This window comes from Hippocampus bargibanti, linkage group LG20, assembly GCF_051943395.1.
Source record: "Hippocampus bargibanti isolate YZ-2025 linkage group LG20, ASM5194339v1, whole genome shotgun sequence".
Classification (NCBI taxonomy): Eukaryota; Metazoa; Chordata; class Actinopteri; order Syngnathiformes; family Syngnathidae; genus Hippocampus; species Hippocampus bargibanti.
In genome coordinates this window covers 4,116,712-4,134,596 of record NC_142753.1, presented here as the reverse complement: position 1 = coordinate 4,134,596, position 17,885 = coordinate 4,116,712, and the positions used below count along the sequence as shown (strand labels likewise).

At 43.3% G+C, this 17,885-nt stretch overlaps 1 protein-coding gene across 1 annotated transcript in view; it reads right to left on the bottom strand.

The window, feature by feature from the left end:
* Window positions 1-3,809: 3,809 nt before the first annotated feature.
* Window positions 3,810-17,885, bottom strand: part of LOC148882735 (teashirt homolog 1-like) — a 37,870-nt gene continuing 23,794 nt past the window's right edge. Inside the window, exon 4 of the mRNA XM_089023765.1 lies at window positions 3,810-9,013. Within this exon, the coding sequence (XP_088879891.1) occupies window positions 5,835-9,013 (3,179 nt within the window). The 3' untranslated portion in view covers window positions 3,810-5,834. The remainder of the gene's footprint in view (window positions 9,014-17,885) is intronic.

The window sequence follows — 17,885 nt, the reverse complement described above, 5'->3', positions numbered from 1 at the left end:
ATCAATAGTCCCGGTTATATCGATATTTTTTCGGACTCCCTTGAATATCGATATAACGAGACTTTACTGTAATTGGATTGGATTTGCCTTTATTAGTCTCGCAATGGAGAAATTTACATTTCACAGCAGCAAAGTTATCAAAAGAATAATCATTTTTTTAAGCGCCTTTCAAAACTCTCAAGGTCACTTTTAAGTCGCAGGATAAGTTTTTCTGTGGGTGAGCAGCAGTAGCCACACGCACCAGCGTTCACTCCATCCGGAAGTAACTCAAATATATAGAAAGCTGGCTAATATATAGCTAGCTAGACAGATGATAAATTGCAAATAGATAGCTAGCTAGATAGCAAATAGCTAGCTAGATTGAGCGGCAGCCACACGCACCAGCATTCACTCAACCCGGAAGTAACTCAAATACATAGAAAGCTAGCTAATATATAGCTAATAGCTAGAGAGATAATAGATTGCAAGTATATAGCTAGATAGATAGCAAATAGCTCACTAGGTAGATAGCTAGGTTGAGCAGCGGCAGCCACACGCACCAGCATTCACTCCACCCGGAAGTAACTCAAATACATAGAAAGCTAGATAATCTATCGCTAATAGCGAGCCTGCTAGATAGCTAGCCAAGCTAGCCAGATAGCTATCTAATATCTAGCCAGCTAGTAAGATAATAGATTGCAAATATATAGCGAGCTGGATAGCAAATAGCAAGCTAGATAGCTAGGTTGAGCTGCGGCAGCCACACACGCGTCAGTGTTCACTCAACCCGGAAGTAACTCAAATACATAGAAAGCTAGCTGATATATAGCTAATAGCTAGCCAGCTAGATAGCTGGATTTTGCTTGGGACTTTAGCAAGCATCGTGGAATTTCACACATTTGATTTCCTTTCGTGGGCCAAATAGAATGATATGGTGGGCCAGACTTGGCCCCCCGGGCCTCGACTTTGACACCCGTTCTCTGGCACGTGTGTGGAAATTGACAATAAAAAAGGTATAAACTTGACCGGCACTGTAATGCTTGATTTTCTTCTATTTTCCGTTATTACGTTATTTTGAGGCCTGTCTTGCTTAGTTACTGTTGCTAAGTCTGGTACGCTTTCAATTTTTTTGTTCCATCGGGAGCATGAAGAAGACATTCTCAAAAAATGACTGCCATGTTGTCAACATGGCAGTCATTTTTTTTGTCGAAACAAGGAATTTTAGGGCCAACCAAGAGTCTGTGATGTATCACAATCGAGACTTCATCCGTCGGCCGCCGAGACAGGTGCGATTCCTCTGAAAAGTTGTCACTTGTTGAATGAAAAGCCTCCTCCTTTTCCCTTCTCGGCCTTGACGCACAACGGGGGTGAGCTATCTTAAACAAAAACAAGTTCCACTGACAGGAAATGCCAACGCATCTCGGCAATAGGGGGGGGGGGGGGGCGTGGTTGACAAGGCAAACGTCCTTGGTGATTTAGAAACCTTTGGCTTCCTTCAGAGTCAACCTGTAAAGTTCTTGTTTTGCTGTCGAACAAGAAACGAGTCCGCCGCTTTCCCAGATGAATGCCTCACAATGTGATATTTTGCTACCGATGACAGAATTCAGATTGAATGACTGTCTGTCTTTTGTGTTGTCACATTATTTGCTATTTTGTCGTTTGAATTCAAGATGGCGCCGCGAGAGTGGCTGCCCTTTACAGCAGCTCCTGTAGTTCCTTTTTTCTAATACACTTAATTTCACGACAGTATTATTACTGTTGTGACATTAAGTGTATTAGTAACTATCTAGCTAATACACTATTAGCTGTTTAGCTATCTAGGTGGTTAGCCCTCTAGCTAGCTATCTGTTGACTATCTATTAGCTATCTACAAGCTGGCTGGCTAGCTTTCTAGCTATTTAGCTATCCACTAGCTGGCTCGCACGCTTCGCTATCTATTTAGCTTTCTATTTAAAAAAACAGTTCTTCATCCCATGACTGTAAAGTGTCCTTGAGAGTTTTGAAAGGCGCTTCAAAATAAAATGTATTATCATTATCTATCTAGGTGGTTAGCTTTCTAGCTATTTAGCTATCCAATAGCTGGCTCGCTAGCTTTCTATCTATTTAGCTTTCTATTTAAAAAACAGTTCTTATCCCATGACTGTAAAGTGTCCTTGAGTTTTGAAAGGCGCTTCAAAATAAAATGTATTATTATTATCATCTATCTAGGTGGCTAGCTATCTAGCTACCTATCTGTTGGTTATCTATTAGCTATCTTCTAGCTGGCTAGCTAGCTTTCTCTCTAATTAGCTTTCTATTAGCTATATGGCTATCTAGGTGGGTAGCTATATGTTGGCTATCTATTAGCTAAATACAAGCCGGCTAGCTAGCTTTCACTCTAATTAGCTTTCCAGTAGCTATATTGCTATCTAGGTAGGTAGATATCTGTTGACTATTAGGTATCTACTAGCTATCTGTTGGCTATCTGCAAGCTGGCGTTCCCTCTAATTAGCTTTCTAGTAGCTATATAGCTATCTAGGTGGGTAGCTATCTGTTGGCTATCTATTAGAAATCTAGCTAGCTAGATAGTAGATACCTATCTATTTACTTCCGGGTTGAGTGAATGCTGGCGCATGTGGCTGCCGCTGCTCACCCACAGAAAAACTTATCCTGTGACATTGAGAGTTTTGAAAGGCACTTGAAATCTATTATTATTATTATTATTATTGTCTTTTCCTTTCCTCACTTTGCCGCTGTGAAATATAAATGTCTCCACTGCGAGACTAATTAAGGCTCCAATTCATGTGGCGCCAACTACTGGTGAGGAGGACTTATTTGATGCCAGATTTTTACTGTGTATATTCAGTAAAACATGGCCGCCCATGGCTCGATGCCAGACACCTGATATCGGTGTACTGGCCCATTGCTAATCAAAACCACACCAGGTTGACATTTTTTTGCTTCAAGTAAACTTGAGGATGACTGGACTATTTTGCCTCTTTGAATCTTGACATTGTTTTCAGCTACACAGGTCCTTGAATATGGGGCTCAAGGGTGTATCATTCTGAATGGACCCCCAAAACCTTTGAAGACCAAAGCGAGAGAGACTTCTAAGTAACCAAAAGAGAAAAAAAGGCATCAGATCCTGGTTTTTTAGGGCGGCAGTGGGGGTCCATTTTGTAGAGAGAGAGAGAAAGCACAAGCTTCATTGTTCCTGGGAGTGAAGACGCCCGAGGCGAGCGTTCAAGAGCAGAGTAGGGCGGGACCGTGTCGACTTAAATGCCCTCGGTGGAAATGCGGGTTCTTGTTTTTTTTTTTTTATCACCAGGTGCCTGGCGAACAGCAAAGCCACGCTTCACGTCAAACACGCGCATCAAAAGCTCATTTCGCCCTCTCTCCATTTTATCAGCAACAGACGACGATATAGGGATTATTATTTTAGCGCATTCATGGCTCGGAAAATTCCGAAATGCAAAACAAAAGTCAATCAAGTGTTCTTAAAACGCAACATTAAAAGAACAGACATCTGAAAGAACAGACATCTGATGTTTTTTTTTTCTTTCAGTATTTTTTTGAATTGATATTTTCTCTTAAAACACACAAACACACACACACACAGTCATAACTATTATTAAAAATGATTCTATTGGATTATAGTCATTATTATGCTGCCAGTTTGTCATATTTCATCTTTGTACCCAAGTGTCCTTGGGAGATTTTCAAACCTTTCAAATACAGGTAACATCCGACTTACGACCGAATTCCGTTCCGACCAAATGTTCGTAAGTCGAAACGGTCGTAAGTGGAAATCAATTCAAAATGTTGAACAGAGACTCAGAGGCTAAATGTCTTGCAATCCCGAGAGTGAGATGCTGGCTGGCTAGCCAAAATTGTCAAACGCGTTGCCGGCCTGCTAGCTAGCGCGTTGTGGTGCCAGGCATACATAGGATTAAAATTAAAAAAATAGGGTCTGGAGGTCATGGTCGTAAGTATGGGTGGTCGTAAGTCAAGATGGTCGTAAATCGGATGTTACCTGTATGCTGTAAAGAGTGACAATGTTGAAGTTTCAACCGTTGCATTTATTTTACAATCAAAGACAAAAATAGCATTGTTGTAAATTAACAGGATCAATCTCAAGGGAAAAAAAAAGTTGAGAATTTGTTTTTTTTTTTGTTGAGTGCTTTTGTGTAAACCACATTTGAGGGGAAAAAACAAACTTTCTACACTTTCAGTCATCTTCTGTTTAGAAAATAACAAAAATTCACACAGTACAAATAATGAGCAAGATATATCGACTTGCTGATTATTTATACAGTAACTTCATTTTACAGCGGTTACCCAACTAATGCAAATCCTGTACAGATTCAAACAATTCAGTTTTTAACTGTTTTTAAAGCAGCCCTGTTGTTTTCCATCTTTTTTTAAATAGCTGGAATGCCAATTTTAAAGCATCCTTCAACTGCTTCGCCTTCATTTAAATGACGGTCAATTATTTAAAAAAATAATAAAATGGAGGTCTCATTTGCCCACAGCTTTATATTGAAACATGCACAAACAATCTCATAAATAAACGGGAGTTGACCATGGCAGAATCAGGGGAGCGCCGGTCCAGTTTTAAAACAACAGATGGACAATTCCCAAAGGCTCATAAAAGATGCATTGCGCCAGCGAGAGCAGCCATCGGTCGACCTCGCCGCCATTTTGGTACAATTCACATCACATCATGCCGGAACATTTTTTTCTATTGTATGGCCATAAGGCAGAAATGTGTCATAAAAATGCAGGTGTCATTCTTTATTTCCAACATTAATTCTTCATCAAAAATGGCGGGACAAAAATGTCAATGTGTTGACCCTTTGTTAACTCATTCACTGCCATTTCCGAATTTATTCAGGAATTGAACATATGACGTAGAGTGCCATTTCAGAATTTGCTCGGGTTTTGGTTTTTCTTGCTGGGGTGCAGATAAAGCGCTGGTAAAAAAAAAACCTCTGGCCATATTTTTCCACTTCCACAAGGGGGCAGCATTTCCCCTTTTTCCCATGTGAGTGCTTTGTTCCAGCTTCAGCTGTTGTTAAAGCACTATATAAACCAATATGTATGCATTGCATTGTATTTTGGACAGCCACCCTCATTTCAAGCTCAGATAACTCCAGACCTATGTAATTTAGGAATCACCTTTTTTTTAATGAAAGAAGAGAGTAAGGTTTCTCACGCTGCATTGAATGTTGATGTTGTCCTAAACCTCAATATAAAACTCAATATTCTGTGGGTCCTGGAATTTGAGTGACAATGACAAAAACCCTGGCACTAGAGTGGAGAGATTTTTGCATGGCTGGCAGTGAATGAGTTAATGAATTACTTTTTTTTATATGTATGTATTCATTTATATGTTAATTTATTTATTTTATCATTTCTGTATTTATTATTTGCTAAATGTAATTTATTTTATATTAAAAAAATGAAGTGGGCCACAAGCTGAGAGGCATTGAGGTGATATTTTGTTGTTGTTGTTTTTTTTTTAAATGTATTCATTTATTTTTAGGTTGGATTTAAAATTTGGGTGCCATTGATTGAATCAGTTGATGGCAGTGTAAAGTATTTTCGGAACAGCCACTGTTGTACACCGCGTTTGCCGCATGCTTGCATAGGAGATGATATGAGATCATCTCCTTGATAGTTTGTGAAATGGGAACCCTTGCAAAAACAAAATATGTCCGTTTTTTGTGTGTGTTTTTTCTTTTTCTATTTTTATTTTCAAGTGCCAACTGAGACTGAAATGAAGATTTGATGCGAGCGGTGGCGTTTTGTAGAGTTTTTTTGGACAATATCGAAAAAGCTGGGCAATGTAGTGCAACGGTGATCCCACCAATGGGTCACTGCTTGCCAAACTCTTTGACAAAGAACAGGTTGTCCTCAGGAGACTTGCCGTGCGTCTTGCAGAGGTGCAGTTTGATGGCGTGCTCGGTCACGAAAGTCCGACTGCACAGTTTGCACTGATTCAACGAACCGCCGTCGCTGTCGTGTTCCGTGAACTCCGACGGGTCCAGAGTCTTTGCGTCCATCCTGCCGACAACCTGCCGCTCGAGGAAATCCACCGAGAGCTTGGTGAAGTCCTGCAGGGTGAAGCCCAGATGGGATTCCAGGTGGCGAATGTAGGAGGAAGGAGTTCTGAACTGGGAGGCGCAGTCACCGCAAAGAAACAGCGGCTGGCCCGAGTCCATGTTCTTCAAGAACTTGGTGCTGCCCGTCCGCTTGAGTTGGTACTTCACATTGGCCAGCCAATGCGAGATGGTGGTCATGGAGAGACCAGTGAATTTACAGATGTGTACACGCTCCTGGGGGCCCAGATCGTGGATGACAAACTTCCCCTCGCCGGTTTCCCGCAGGCTGGAGACAAACTGCGCCTGAAGGATGAGGAGGTGCTGCGGGTTCCAGTTGGACTGCCTGCCTTTCCTCCTTTGGATGGGAGACAGTTCCTCCAGACTGTCTTCCAAAGCGGCCCCGTCAACGTCGGACTTGTCCGAGATGGACGACGGTGTGGTGGACTTGGGCGTCAAGCGGCCCGTCAGGTTCTTCACCATGTCCGAGATGTCCATCAAAGCGTTCTCCCGGAGGGGCGGAGACGATGACCGTGACGTGTTTTTGGAGACCGTTTGTTGGTTTGATGGGTTACCGTTCACGGGGGATCCGTTTGTGCACCTGGATTTGGTCAAATTCATGGGCTGGTCATCGTTTTGGTACTCAACGGGCGGCTCGGCTGGCTTGGCGAGAGCCGATTTGCCGTTGTGCTTGTAGAGTGAAGCAAAGGGGTCGGTGAAGGTCACGGTCGCCTTGGTGGCTTTGCCCAAGTGGGTGTTCATGATGGACTGCAGGGCACTGAGGGGGTTGACCAGGGGCTGCTCCGGGGAGTGCTCCGTGATGATACTCAGGTTCGTTGCCTCTTCTTTGATTTTTCGACTTTCGGAGCTCCTCGATTCCATTTTGCAGACTGCAGAATTTTCCGGATTGGGTGAAACACGTTTGTCTTTACGATACGGGGACGGCGACTTGGCAAAAGCGCCCTTTTCTTCCTTTTCACTCTTGACCGAGCTTTTCCCGGTCACCTTCTCCACCAGTTTCTCCATAGCCTGCACATTATTCTTGTGGCTCGGTGATGCTGAAGGGCTAGCGGACACTAAGTCAGAGGGCGCTGCCTTTAGTGAGTTGCTGCTAAATAACGGCTGAACCTGCGGGCAGGAAGGCAGAGCAGATTTGAGGCAGCCCTGGAGCTGGTAGGCGGCGTGGATGCTGGGATAGCCGCCCCACGTCGGGGTGCCCGTTTGGGCCTTGCTGATTGCACTTGAAACTGTGTTCGCCAATGACTTCAAGATATCTAGTCCACCTTTGGGGACCTCCTCCAAGTCCTCTTCTCGGAGATACTGGTATGACTTGGTCTTCTCTGGCTTGTCTGACTTCTCGGGGGGATCTTCTTTCTCCTGCTTAATTTTTTTTTTCAGCTCCAATGGCAGTTCAGTCTCTTCCTCTACCTCCTTATCGACCTCCTCCCTATCGTCTTCCACGGGGTTGACCGGCTGCAAAGGGGAGTTCGGTCGCAACCCCCCGTTGGGAGCTGGGAGCTTGGTGGTCGTCGGAGGCAGAGGAATGGACTGGAATTTTTGCTCGCTCGCGGGATCGAAAACAAGCTGCTTGCCCTTTTTCGAGGCCGAATTGGTGACTTTGAGAAAGTGCCCAGTGACCATCATGTGCGCCGTCAGTTGTTGCAAAGTGTCGTGGGAACTGCCGCACTCCATGCATTTGAGAATCTGCGCCTTGCGCGCCTCAAACTGCCACGTGTAACTGGCCCCGTTCTGGTAACCGTATCGGTTGTTGGGCGTGACGTATGGATTGCTAAGCCTCTGGTCTTTGGGAGTCTCCCCGAGCGCAACGTTGGAGGACACGGAGTCGGGGGAGCTTGGGGACATCAAGTCTTGAAAGGATCTTTTTTTGGTCGGCGGGACGAGTTTGGAGGCCAGAGCCGGCATTGGTTCTTTCAGAGGCACTTTCTGATAGTGTTTCGTTTTGATCATGTGGACGCTGAGATCCTGCAAGGACTCAAACGAGTGGCCGCAATACATGCATTTTAGAACCTTCTGGGCGTCCTCCTTGCCCTCCATTTCCAGCAGAGAACGCTTGCGGGGTTTGGACCACTTCTTGCCCCGATCGTCCTCCGCGTCCTTGTTGTCGTCGCGGTAGTGGCCCGTCTCATTCATGTGGATGGTGAGGCCGACTAAGGTGTCGTAGGCTGCGCTGCAGTCCTTGCACCGGAACTTGCTGGCGCCCGTGAACACGGGTCCATACAGCTTGTTATTTTGCCTGTAGAGCTGCACGGTGCTGAAGAGGCTCGGTTCGGGGAGAAGCTGGTAGGGCGTGTGTTGAAATGTTTTGGCTAAAGCCGCCTGGTGCCAATCGTAGGCCAATCCCGAATTGACGGCGGTGTTGTTGGGTGCGGTTCGAGATGTTACGGTGCTGCCGGTGGTCGTGTGAGTGCTGGTGCAGGTGCCACTCAATCTGCTCTTTGAGGGGACGTTCGCTGGGCTGTGGTGGTTTGGAATCCCGTTGCTCTCCTTCTGTTCGCTTTTGTTGTTCTCGCCAGAGGCGACGTCATCGTCCCGTTTACCTTTCAGCGCGTTCAAAGCGACGCTTGACCACGAGGCGTCCGTGATCAAGTTTGAATAGGCGGCTTTCATTTTGGCCAAACTGTCCTGCAAAGTGAGACCATTGAGCGACTGGCCGCTGTCCTCCGGTTTATCCTCCGGCTTTTGCCGAGCGTCGTTGACAAAGGGAGGTGACTTGGGGTCCGCCAGGTGGTCGCTCGCCACGCTGAGCGGCGAGGCGTAACCAGCGTCCGGGTTGGTGCCGTTGCTGAGAGGCGAGTTCTGGCAACTGAAGCGACCCCTGGCGTCCTCGCTGAACAAGTAATCGGTATCCTGTCCGTCCAGTGAGAGGCCGTCATCCTGGAGGAGCTCCTCTTCATCGGCTTTGTCTGAGCCAAACTCATCCTCGGGACCGTAAGCTGGAAGAGAAAAAAATGTTTTGTTAATTCCAAGGACATGTAGCTTTAATGATGTATTAGTGCAGGGATGTTTAATCAGTATGACGGTTGTGAATGAAACAACACAGATATTGTACGGATGGTTGAAATTATTTTGGTCAAAAACAAGTTGACAAATATAGTCATTATAGCCATCACTCATCGATTTGAATGCTATCATACAATTGACCGAAAAACATTGATTTTGAAAAAGTGGTGATAGAAAATCGCACCAAGCAAATATTTTACATTTGAACACATTTTCAGATTCTGTTCATGTATGTGAAAATGTGTTTACTTTTTCTTCCGTCAAAATGAAAAGGAATCAATTTAACTCATTGACTTAACTAATTTACCTTTTGTACAGTCACCCCCACTTTCTATGCAGATAACTACAACAAAATAAGCTTGAAAGAAACTTTTTTTTCTGATGAAAGAAGAGATTCTAAGGATTTCTTATGCTGCGTTGAATGCTTATGTAGTCCTAAAACTTCTGTCCTGCAATTTGAGTGAAAATGACAAAAACCCTGGCACTGCCATGGACACATTTTTTTGCACATCAGATGGACGTGAATGAGTTAATCTAAGAAAGGAAAAAAAAAGTGTGCAGCTTTTATTAATGGTAGAGAGCCACGTCATTTGATGCAGCTGGCTGGATGGCCCACGGGTATTGCATCTGACAACACATAGAAAAATAGTCACACCGCCATTAAAAGAGGAAACCGGACCATTCAAATTCAACAAATGGGAAATATAAGGATTATATAATTAAACAAGAAACGTCCATTGTTATGGTGATTGATGAAATAACCAATACTGCTGAAACTGCACCAAAAAAACACTGTTGGACAAGGATAAAGACAGATTTACAGCTAAACAACATCCACCATATTAGCACTTGATCAAAAGTACTGAGTGTGTGTACTTGCTGAGGAAGGGTGAAAACGGACGCAATCCATGGATCTGAGTGGACACTAGCGTACAATTTGGCCTCCCAAGAAATGGAGATCGCGCTAGGACGGGAGAGCATGCCAATTCCGTGCGCCTCACCAAGCTGCGGCTGGCAGGGAGGAGTGAAATTGGCAGCGGCGGTGGAAGTCTTCCCAGCGTGAGGCGAGGGGAAAAGCGCCAGCGGACATGACAGCCCGGTCGCGCTTTGAAAGACGCCTGACTGAAAATGAGGCGACATTGTAAAGAAACTAAATATTTCCAGGAGGGAGGGGGGGGGGGGGGAATAAAAGAGGGTTGGGTATAAATAAAAAAGGGGCAAGTGGCTATCTCCCCCCTCCCGGCCCCCCAAATCCATCTCGGATCAGATGCTTGTCTGAGGTGCCAGAATGAGTCTCCAGCGAGGAGGCCGATGTGCTGTCAACTTCAAACAGCGTGTTGCACTCCATCCCATAATAGGAGTGGACATAATACCTGATGTGTGTGAGGTGCCAGTCGCAGCTGCCTGGGAAAAGCTGGAGGTTCAACAGTTGCAAGCGCCCCCTCCCCCTTTTCTCTTTCTGCGCGTGTATTAGGACGCATAAAATTCTCAATTGTTAACACGCATCGGATTATTTTGTCTTAAAAAAAATACACCCTTATAATTACACATGACTCGGGCCATTCATCAAATTGGGCCTGTTGAAAATGCTTTTGTCAAAGTGGATAAATAGAAAGGCGGCGGAAGGCATTCACAATCAAGTTCACTTTAACTCATTCCCTGCCAGACGATGTGCAAAATTGTGACAACTGCAGTGCCAGGGTTTTTGTTATTGTCACTCGAATACCATGACCCACCGAAAATTGAGTTTCACTTCTTTCATGATAGAAAGAACGAGTTAATTCCTAAAATATATGGGTCTGGAGTTATATGAGCTTGAAATGAGGGTGGATGTCCAAAATACAATGCAATACATACATTTTGGTTTATATAGGATTGTCCTTGAGAGTTTTGAAAGACGCTTATATATGCAATGTGGTACTAGTACGAGCGTATTTTCCGCACTATAAGGCACACCTAAAAGCCTTCAATTTTTTTCAAAAGCTGACCATGCGCTTTATAATCCGGTGCGCCGTATATATGGATCAATATTGAGCCGCAACGGGTCTCATAACTACGGTAAGCAGCCGAGATTCCATTTTCCCCCGTAGAAGAAGTAGTGCGCGGTGCATGCTGCGATATATATATATATATATATATATATATATATATATATATATATATATATATATATATATATATATATATATATATATATATATATATACAACGCGGCGTAAACAGAGCCTTCAAAGCTAGACTGCTAACTGCGTGCGAGCGATGGATGCAGAAGGCGAACAAACGTTCATGAAGACGGGAGACAGCGCCGGACGACATACGCCACTAGCTGTTCAATTCGGACACGGAAGAAAAATAATTCTTTCCAGGGATTCGAACATGAGGAATGAACTGATAAAGTGAGATTTACGTGTTTCCTTTGTGTGTTTATAGTTCAACAAGAGTTGGTCATATTGTGAATATGGACCTTAACGCGTGAACAACCGTTATTATGCTATTGCCTTAGAGCAGGGGTCTCAAACTCAATTTACCCGGGGGCCGCTGGAGGCAGAGTCTGGGTGAGGCTGGGCCACATCAGGATTTTCACAACAAAAGCACAGATAAAACATTCCAATGTTCTCAAAATCTTTATTTTTAACACACAAAAAAATTAAATAAATGAATAAATGGAAAACTTAATAAAAAAGAAATCAACCAGTAATAAATAAATAAAATAATTATAATTATTATATGGCAGATACAGACGACTGAAAAAAAAAACAGGAAAACTAATTATTTTAATAAATTTTCAAATGTCTGTATTCACAGTTCTTTAACCTTCAACTTTCTTAACATAAAGAAAATATTGAACATGAACTGTCCTAAACATGGCTTCTCTTGCCTACTTGTTCAGCTCCACACACGCTCCATTCATATCAATCATGCGGGCCGCACTAACATTAATCTTTCATATCAAGGCGGGCCGCAAAATATTCTTTCGGGCCGCGAGTTTGAGACAGACGCCTTAGAGTTATTATTGTTATTGCTTTGCACTTTTAAGAGTGTTAGTATATTGTGATTGCATTTACGTTTAATTAACTGAAACAGCATCAGAATGTTTTTTTTTTTCGTTCCCCTCCACTACTAGCACTAACTAGCTGTTGTAAAAAGATAAACTGTGTCACGAAAATACGAATACAGTGAGACCTCAACTTACAAACACTTTATTTTACAAACTTTTCGTCTTACAAACGTTCAAATTTCTGAAAATTAAACCTTATAATAAGGACTATTTTCATAATACACACCCACCACGGCTGGCGGAGTGATCTTCGACGGAAGCACACGACCGAACAGCACCAGAGGTTAAGTTACCAAGAGTCCATATGGAAGGTGACTCTCCTTCCATAAGCCATCAACGACCATCAAAAAGGTAAATAAAACTTAATTTTACAGCAGTTTATTTCTTTAATTACAGTCCTCATGTAATGCGCCTCTCTTTCCAAACAGCAATTCCCCTTGACCTTCGACCTTCGAAATGTAAATAAAGTGACTTTATGATACAATGCAGTGTATTTCTTTCATTACAATACAATTGCACATTTATTATACATAGAATAAGGTATGTTGTGTGTAGTTTTTTAGGCTTATTTAGTTGAAAAGTATATTTTATGGAAACCCAGGAACGGATTATTCCCATTTTAATGATTTCCTATGGGAATTTTTTTTGGAGATACACACTTTTCGCCTTACACACTCTGTCTGGGAACCAATTAAGTTCGTAAGTTGAGGTCTCACTGTACTTTACCCCCTGAGAAAATAATAAAACATTTGTTTATTCATTTTGGGAGTAAATGGAGTTGTCAGAAAGCTGATTTGTAATCTATTAATATATTTTGACTGACCTCTCTGACTGTTTTGTTGACATTCCGTTTAGCGCTACACCGTCGAAGCAGCGTCTAGCACCGAATGCACAACGCCTTATAATACGGTGCGCCGTATATATGGAAAAAGTTGTAAAATATGTCATTCATTGAAGGTACGCCTTATAGTGCGGAAAATACGGTACTTTTACAACGGCTAAAGCTGAAACAAAGCACTAACATGGAAAAAAAAAGGAAACTGTCCCCATCTGGAAAGGAAAAAAAAAAAACATTGGTCGAGGTCTTACAAACGCTGTATCGGCACTGAAATAAGATAAAAACCATTTCTGGAATGGCGCTCGACGTCATATTTTCAATTCTCGACTAAATTTGTGAATGGCAGTGAATGAGTTAAAGACAAAGCTAAGCTGACAGTGCAACAAAAAAAACCAAGAAGCACTTCAGGACTGTGACTGTATCTGTGTGGGTAGGAGGGGCACGGAATGACAAAAAGTCCCAAAAACCCATCTATGTACAACAACAGTGAAGACAACAAAAAAGCTGCGAGTGCCACCTCCGGCTAATAAGGCAATCAGAGATGGGGAAAGATTGCTGACGCAGACGCTTTCGGGCTGAACAAAAGACGGTGAGGGAGGAGGGCGGCAATGGGAGGGGGGGATTAAAATGGAGGTGTCTGTTGTGGTTGTCAGTCAAAAATGTACAAAGCCCACTCAGGGAGGATGTGGGAATGAAGTTAAACGACTGCCAGCAGGCGCGCAAGTACAGGAGTTTTCAAAAAAAAAAGTCACAATGTCATTGTGTTCCCATTGATTATTTTGCACTATTTTGCCAATGATGTGACACATTTCAACACACAGGAACAGGAACCACAATGGCGGCAACAAAACTGGGCTAACTACTGCAAAACAACAATACGTGTACACAGATGGAGTCATCCCACAAATTAATGACTGCTCTGTATTAAATAGGTGTCTGTGTGTGTGTGTGTGTGTGTTGTGTAAATAAAAAAAAAAACAATGCCATCTGTGTGTTTGGAGTGCAGCCATTCACTGTTGCCGTGTGCAGTCCAGAATTTCCTGCTACAGACAGGTGACACCACAGTGGGGCACCATTACACCCCCCTACACTACAAAAAAATAACATACTGTACACCCCCAAGGGCAGGGAGAGGTGTGTGTGTGTGTGTGTGTGTGTGTGTGTGTGTGTGTGTGTGTGTAGATGCTAGATTAACAAAGGGCATACACACACACTCAGGTTCAGGCCAAGAGGTGTTTCGCCAATGATAGTGCCAGTTTGTTTGAGGAGTGGACTCCATTTTGTTTCATGCACTTGGCATAAAATGGCCGCCATTCTTCCAATGGTACTTGTTAGCGCAAAAATGACTGAGCTACTTCAGCTTGTCCAAAATGTTTTACAACCCAATAAAATAGCACTTGTCCTGCGTCAGCCATTTTGTGACATGGTGACAAAAACAATCAACTTCCTGCGCACACACACACACACACACAGGCACGCGCGCGCACACACACACACACACACACACACACACACACACACACACACACACACACACACGCACACACATACACACACACACACACGCACGCACACACACACACACACACACACACCTTCCCCCGGTAAAGCACCGTCATTTATTCATGTCGTCTCGACCAAGAGGGTAATCCCGCCTCTGATTTGGTGCGCTAATGTCCAATTCCGCCAGCTTTCACCCCCACTGATTTACCCGCCGCGTTCCAGCCCGACGCCCGCACCCTCATCGCGCCATTTAGCCACCCCCCCCCCCGCAACGGGCAGCCCCTTATTGCCCCTTTCTATCCCGTTTCGCTTTGTCACCAGGTCCTGCATTTGCTGCCACTCACCTCTGATGGCTTTGGACAAGCCTGATCAGTGTGTGTCACTGACCTGCGGGGAGGCGGAGGTTGTAAATAAAATGACATTATTACTTTCCGCCGGCTACACTCGCAGGATAGGCAATTATGCCGACAGTGAACACGGAACGACGTCTCGGTTTTCGGCGGGATACTCTTTTCGGTACACCTGCACAATGTCACGACGTGCAAAATGAGGGTGCAGATTTCTGTCAAGGCCCAAAGTTCCTTTTTAATCTACCGATTTTGGTTTACCGGCAAAAATGCTAGTTTCCTTATGCTGTCAGAGAAGCGCATGTTATGAGATTAAAAACGACCATTAGCTCACCACGCCTCCCATTCTATGCGTGCAGACATACACACATCTGGTTTGCCGCTTTTCTTTTTCTTTAAGTAAAGTGCACATAAAGCATTACTAATGCTAACTAAAATGATGCCACTGTGAGACACTGGCTCAGCTGACTCCATCTAGGTCAAACAACATTTGTGTATTCAAGTAACGCATGGACTCTCATTCACAAATGTATTCGGCAATTGAAAATATGCGGTAGAGGGCCATCCCCAAATGTGGTTTTTTTTTTTTCCATGCTTGGGTGCTGAAAAAGCACTGGTCAGACCTCTGACAATGTTTTTCTCATCCACAAAGGGGCGGCATTTAACTTTTGTTCCATGTTAGCGCTTTGTTCCAGCTTCAGTTGTTGTTCAAGCGCTATAGGAACCAATATGTATTTTGGACAGCTGCCCTCATTTCAAGCTCATATCACTCCAGACCGATATAATTTAGGAATTAACTTGTTTATTGTATGTTTATTTAGTCCTAAAACTCAATATTCTGCATGTCCTGGAATAATAATAATAATAATAATAATAATACATTTCATTTCTAAGCGCCTTTCAAAACTCTCCAGGTCACTTTACAGTCACAGGATATGTTTTTCTGTGGGTGAGCAGCGGCAGCCACACGCGCCAGTGTTCACTCAACCTGGAATAACAAATAAAAAGCGAGCCAGCTAGCTAATAGCTAGCTAGATAGATACCGATATAGCTAATAGCTAGTCAGCTAGATAGCTATCCAGCGGGCCAGACAGATAATAGATAGCTCGCTAGACAGCCATCCAGACAAACAGACAGACAGCTAATAGAAAATAAATAGCAAATAGCGAGCTAGCTAGGCGTTCAGCGTTCACTTAAGCCGGAATATAACTCAATTAGAGGCACAATGAAAAAAAAAAACCTGGCACTGGAGTGGACATGACTGGCAGTGAATGAGTCAACTCAACACACACACATACACATGATTTGGGTTCACCGACAATGCCCCGGACCATCTTCCCGTCTTGCCGGCGACTAAACAACATCTGTTCCCATCACCTAGCAACAAGCTGCTTGACGGATGACCCCCAAAAGATGGATAATTACCATAAGGGGTGGACAATAGCAAGCGGAAAAGCATTGACAGATGAGTTTTTTTTACTTTTTCCGCGGTGGGGAAAAGTGCTCGGCGACTCTGGAAGACAATAGAAACTGTGAACCAAAAAAATAAATAAACATTCGAGCCTGCCCATGGTACTATGAATAGAGGCGTTAAAATGGAACTTTGTGCGAGTCAAGGGACCCAAACGGCGATGAAGGAAACAAAGTTAAGGTCAGAGGAAGGAAGAGTGAAACATTGAGACATGGATGGCACACAGATTATATCTAAACAAGAACTATACCTACCATACCTATCATAAACACTAAAAGTGAGAAACAAGTCATATGACTTAAAGGGCAACTGTCGTCACTTTTTTGTTTTTTAACTGACATCAGAAAAACGTTTTCCAGCATCTAAAATACCCAAAACACACAGTATGATATTTTAGTCAAATGCAAAACACCAATAAAAATGACTTAAGGTGTCCAAAATCTGCAAAAAATTCAGCTGCGAATTGGGCAAATAGATAGAAAGCTAGCTGGCTAGCTAACAGATCGCTAATAGCTAGCTAGCCAGCTAGTAGCTAATAGATTGCTAGCTAGATAGCTGACGAGCCAGCTCGATAGCAAATAGATCGCAAATAAAGTGCCAGCCAGGTAAATAATAAGCTAAATAATGATCAGAAAAACATTTAATTTCTAAGCGCTTTTCAAAACTCTCAAGGACACTTTACAGACTTCACAAGCATTCAATGCATTGGAAAACTTACTCTCTTCTTTCAGCAGAAAAAAGAACAAATTCCTAAATTATATGGGACTGGATTTATATGAGCTTGAAATGGGGGCAGATGTAGAATATACAATGCAATCCATACATATTGGGTTATATAGCGCTTTAACAACAGCTGAAGCTGTAACATGGGAAAAAAAGGAAATGCTGCCCCCTTGTGGAAGGGAAAAACATTGCCAGATGGCTGACTAGCGCTTCACCGGCTAGGACGTGTCCCTTGATTTATTTTGATCTGCATTGAAATCAAGTCATAATGGGTAAAAATGAAAGTATGATTCACATTTTTTTTCCTTTTCAGCGACAGTAAAAAAAAGAGAAAATAAAAGGAACATGAAAAACCATAAAAGTGACTTCAGGGAAATTAATTAGAACCACAAAAAGCCTCCGGGTGGAAGTCGACTCGAGACGACCGAGACGTCCCCAAATTTTTGAGCGCTTTCAACCACATGTGTCACCGGGGAAATTCCGCCAATTGTGCACCGTGAAAGCCATTATCCTTTATGCCTGTCCAAGTTTTTGCCATTTGCTCTATTTATTTTTTCTTTCTCTACGCAGTCAAAGTGCGACTGAAGGCCGACGTTCCATTTGCCAAAGTTTTCACTGCTGTCGTTTCAACATGGACGAGATTAAGGAGGTTTATAACCTACAACGAAAAACACAGCAGCAGATTTAATAAGGGCAAAACTCCATTCGATCCAAAATGGCGCCCAAATAGGCAGCTGTCGGCAAATGATCCCATGAGCTTTTTTGTTGTTGTGTTGTCTTTGTGCTTTCTTTTACTTTTTTTTGCCACGACATTCATCAAGGAGAAGACTGTGCTGATCGGTTGCACCTTTTCGGCACAAGGAAC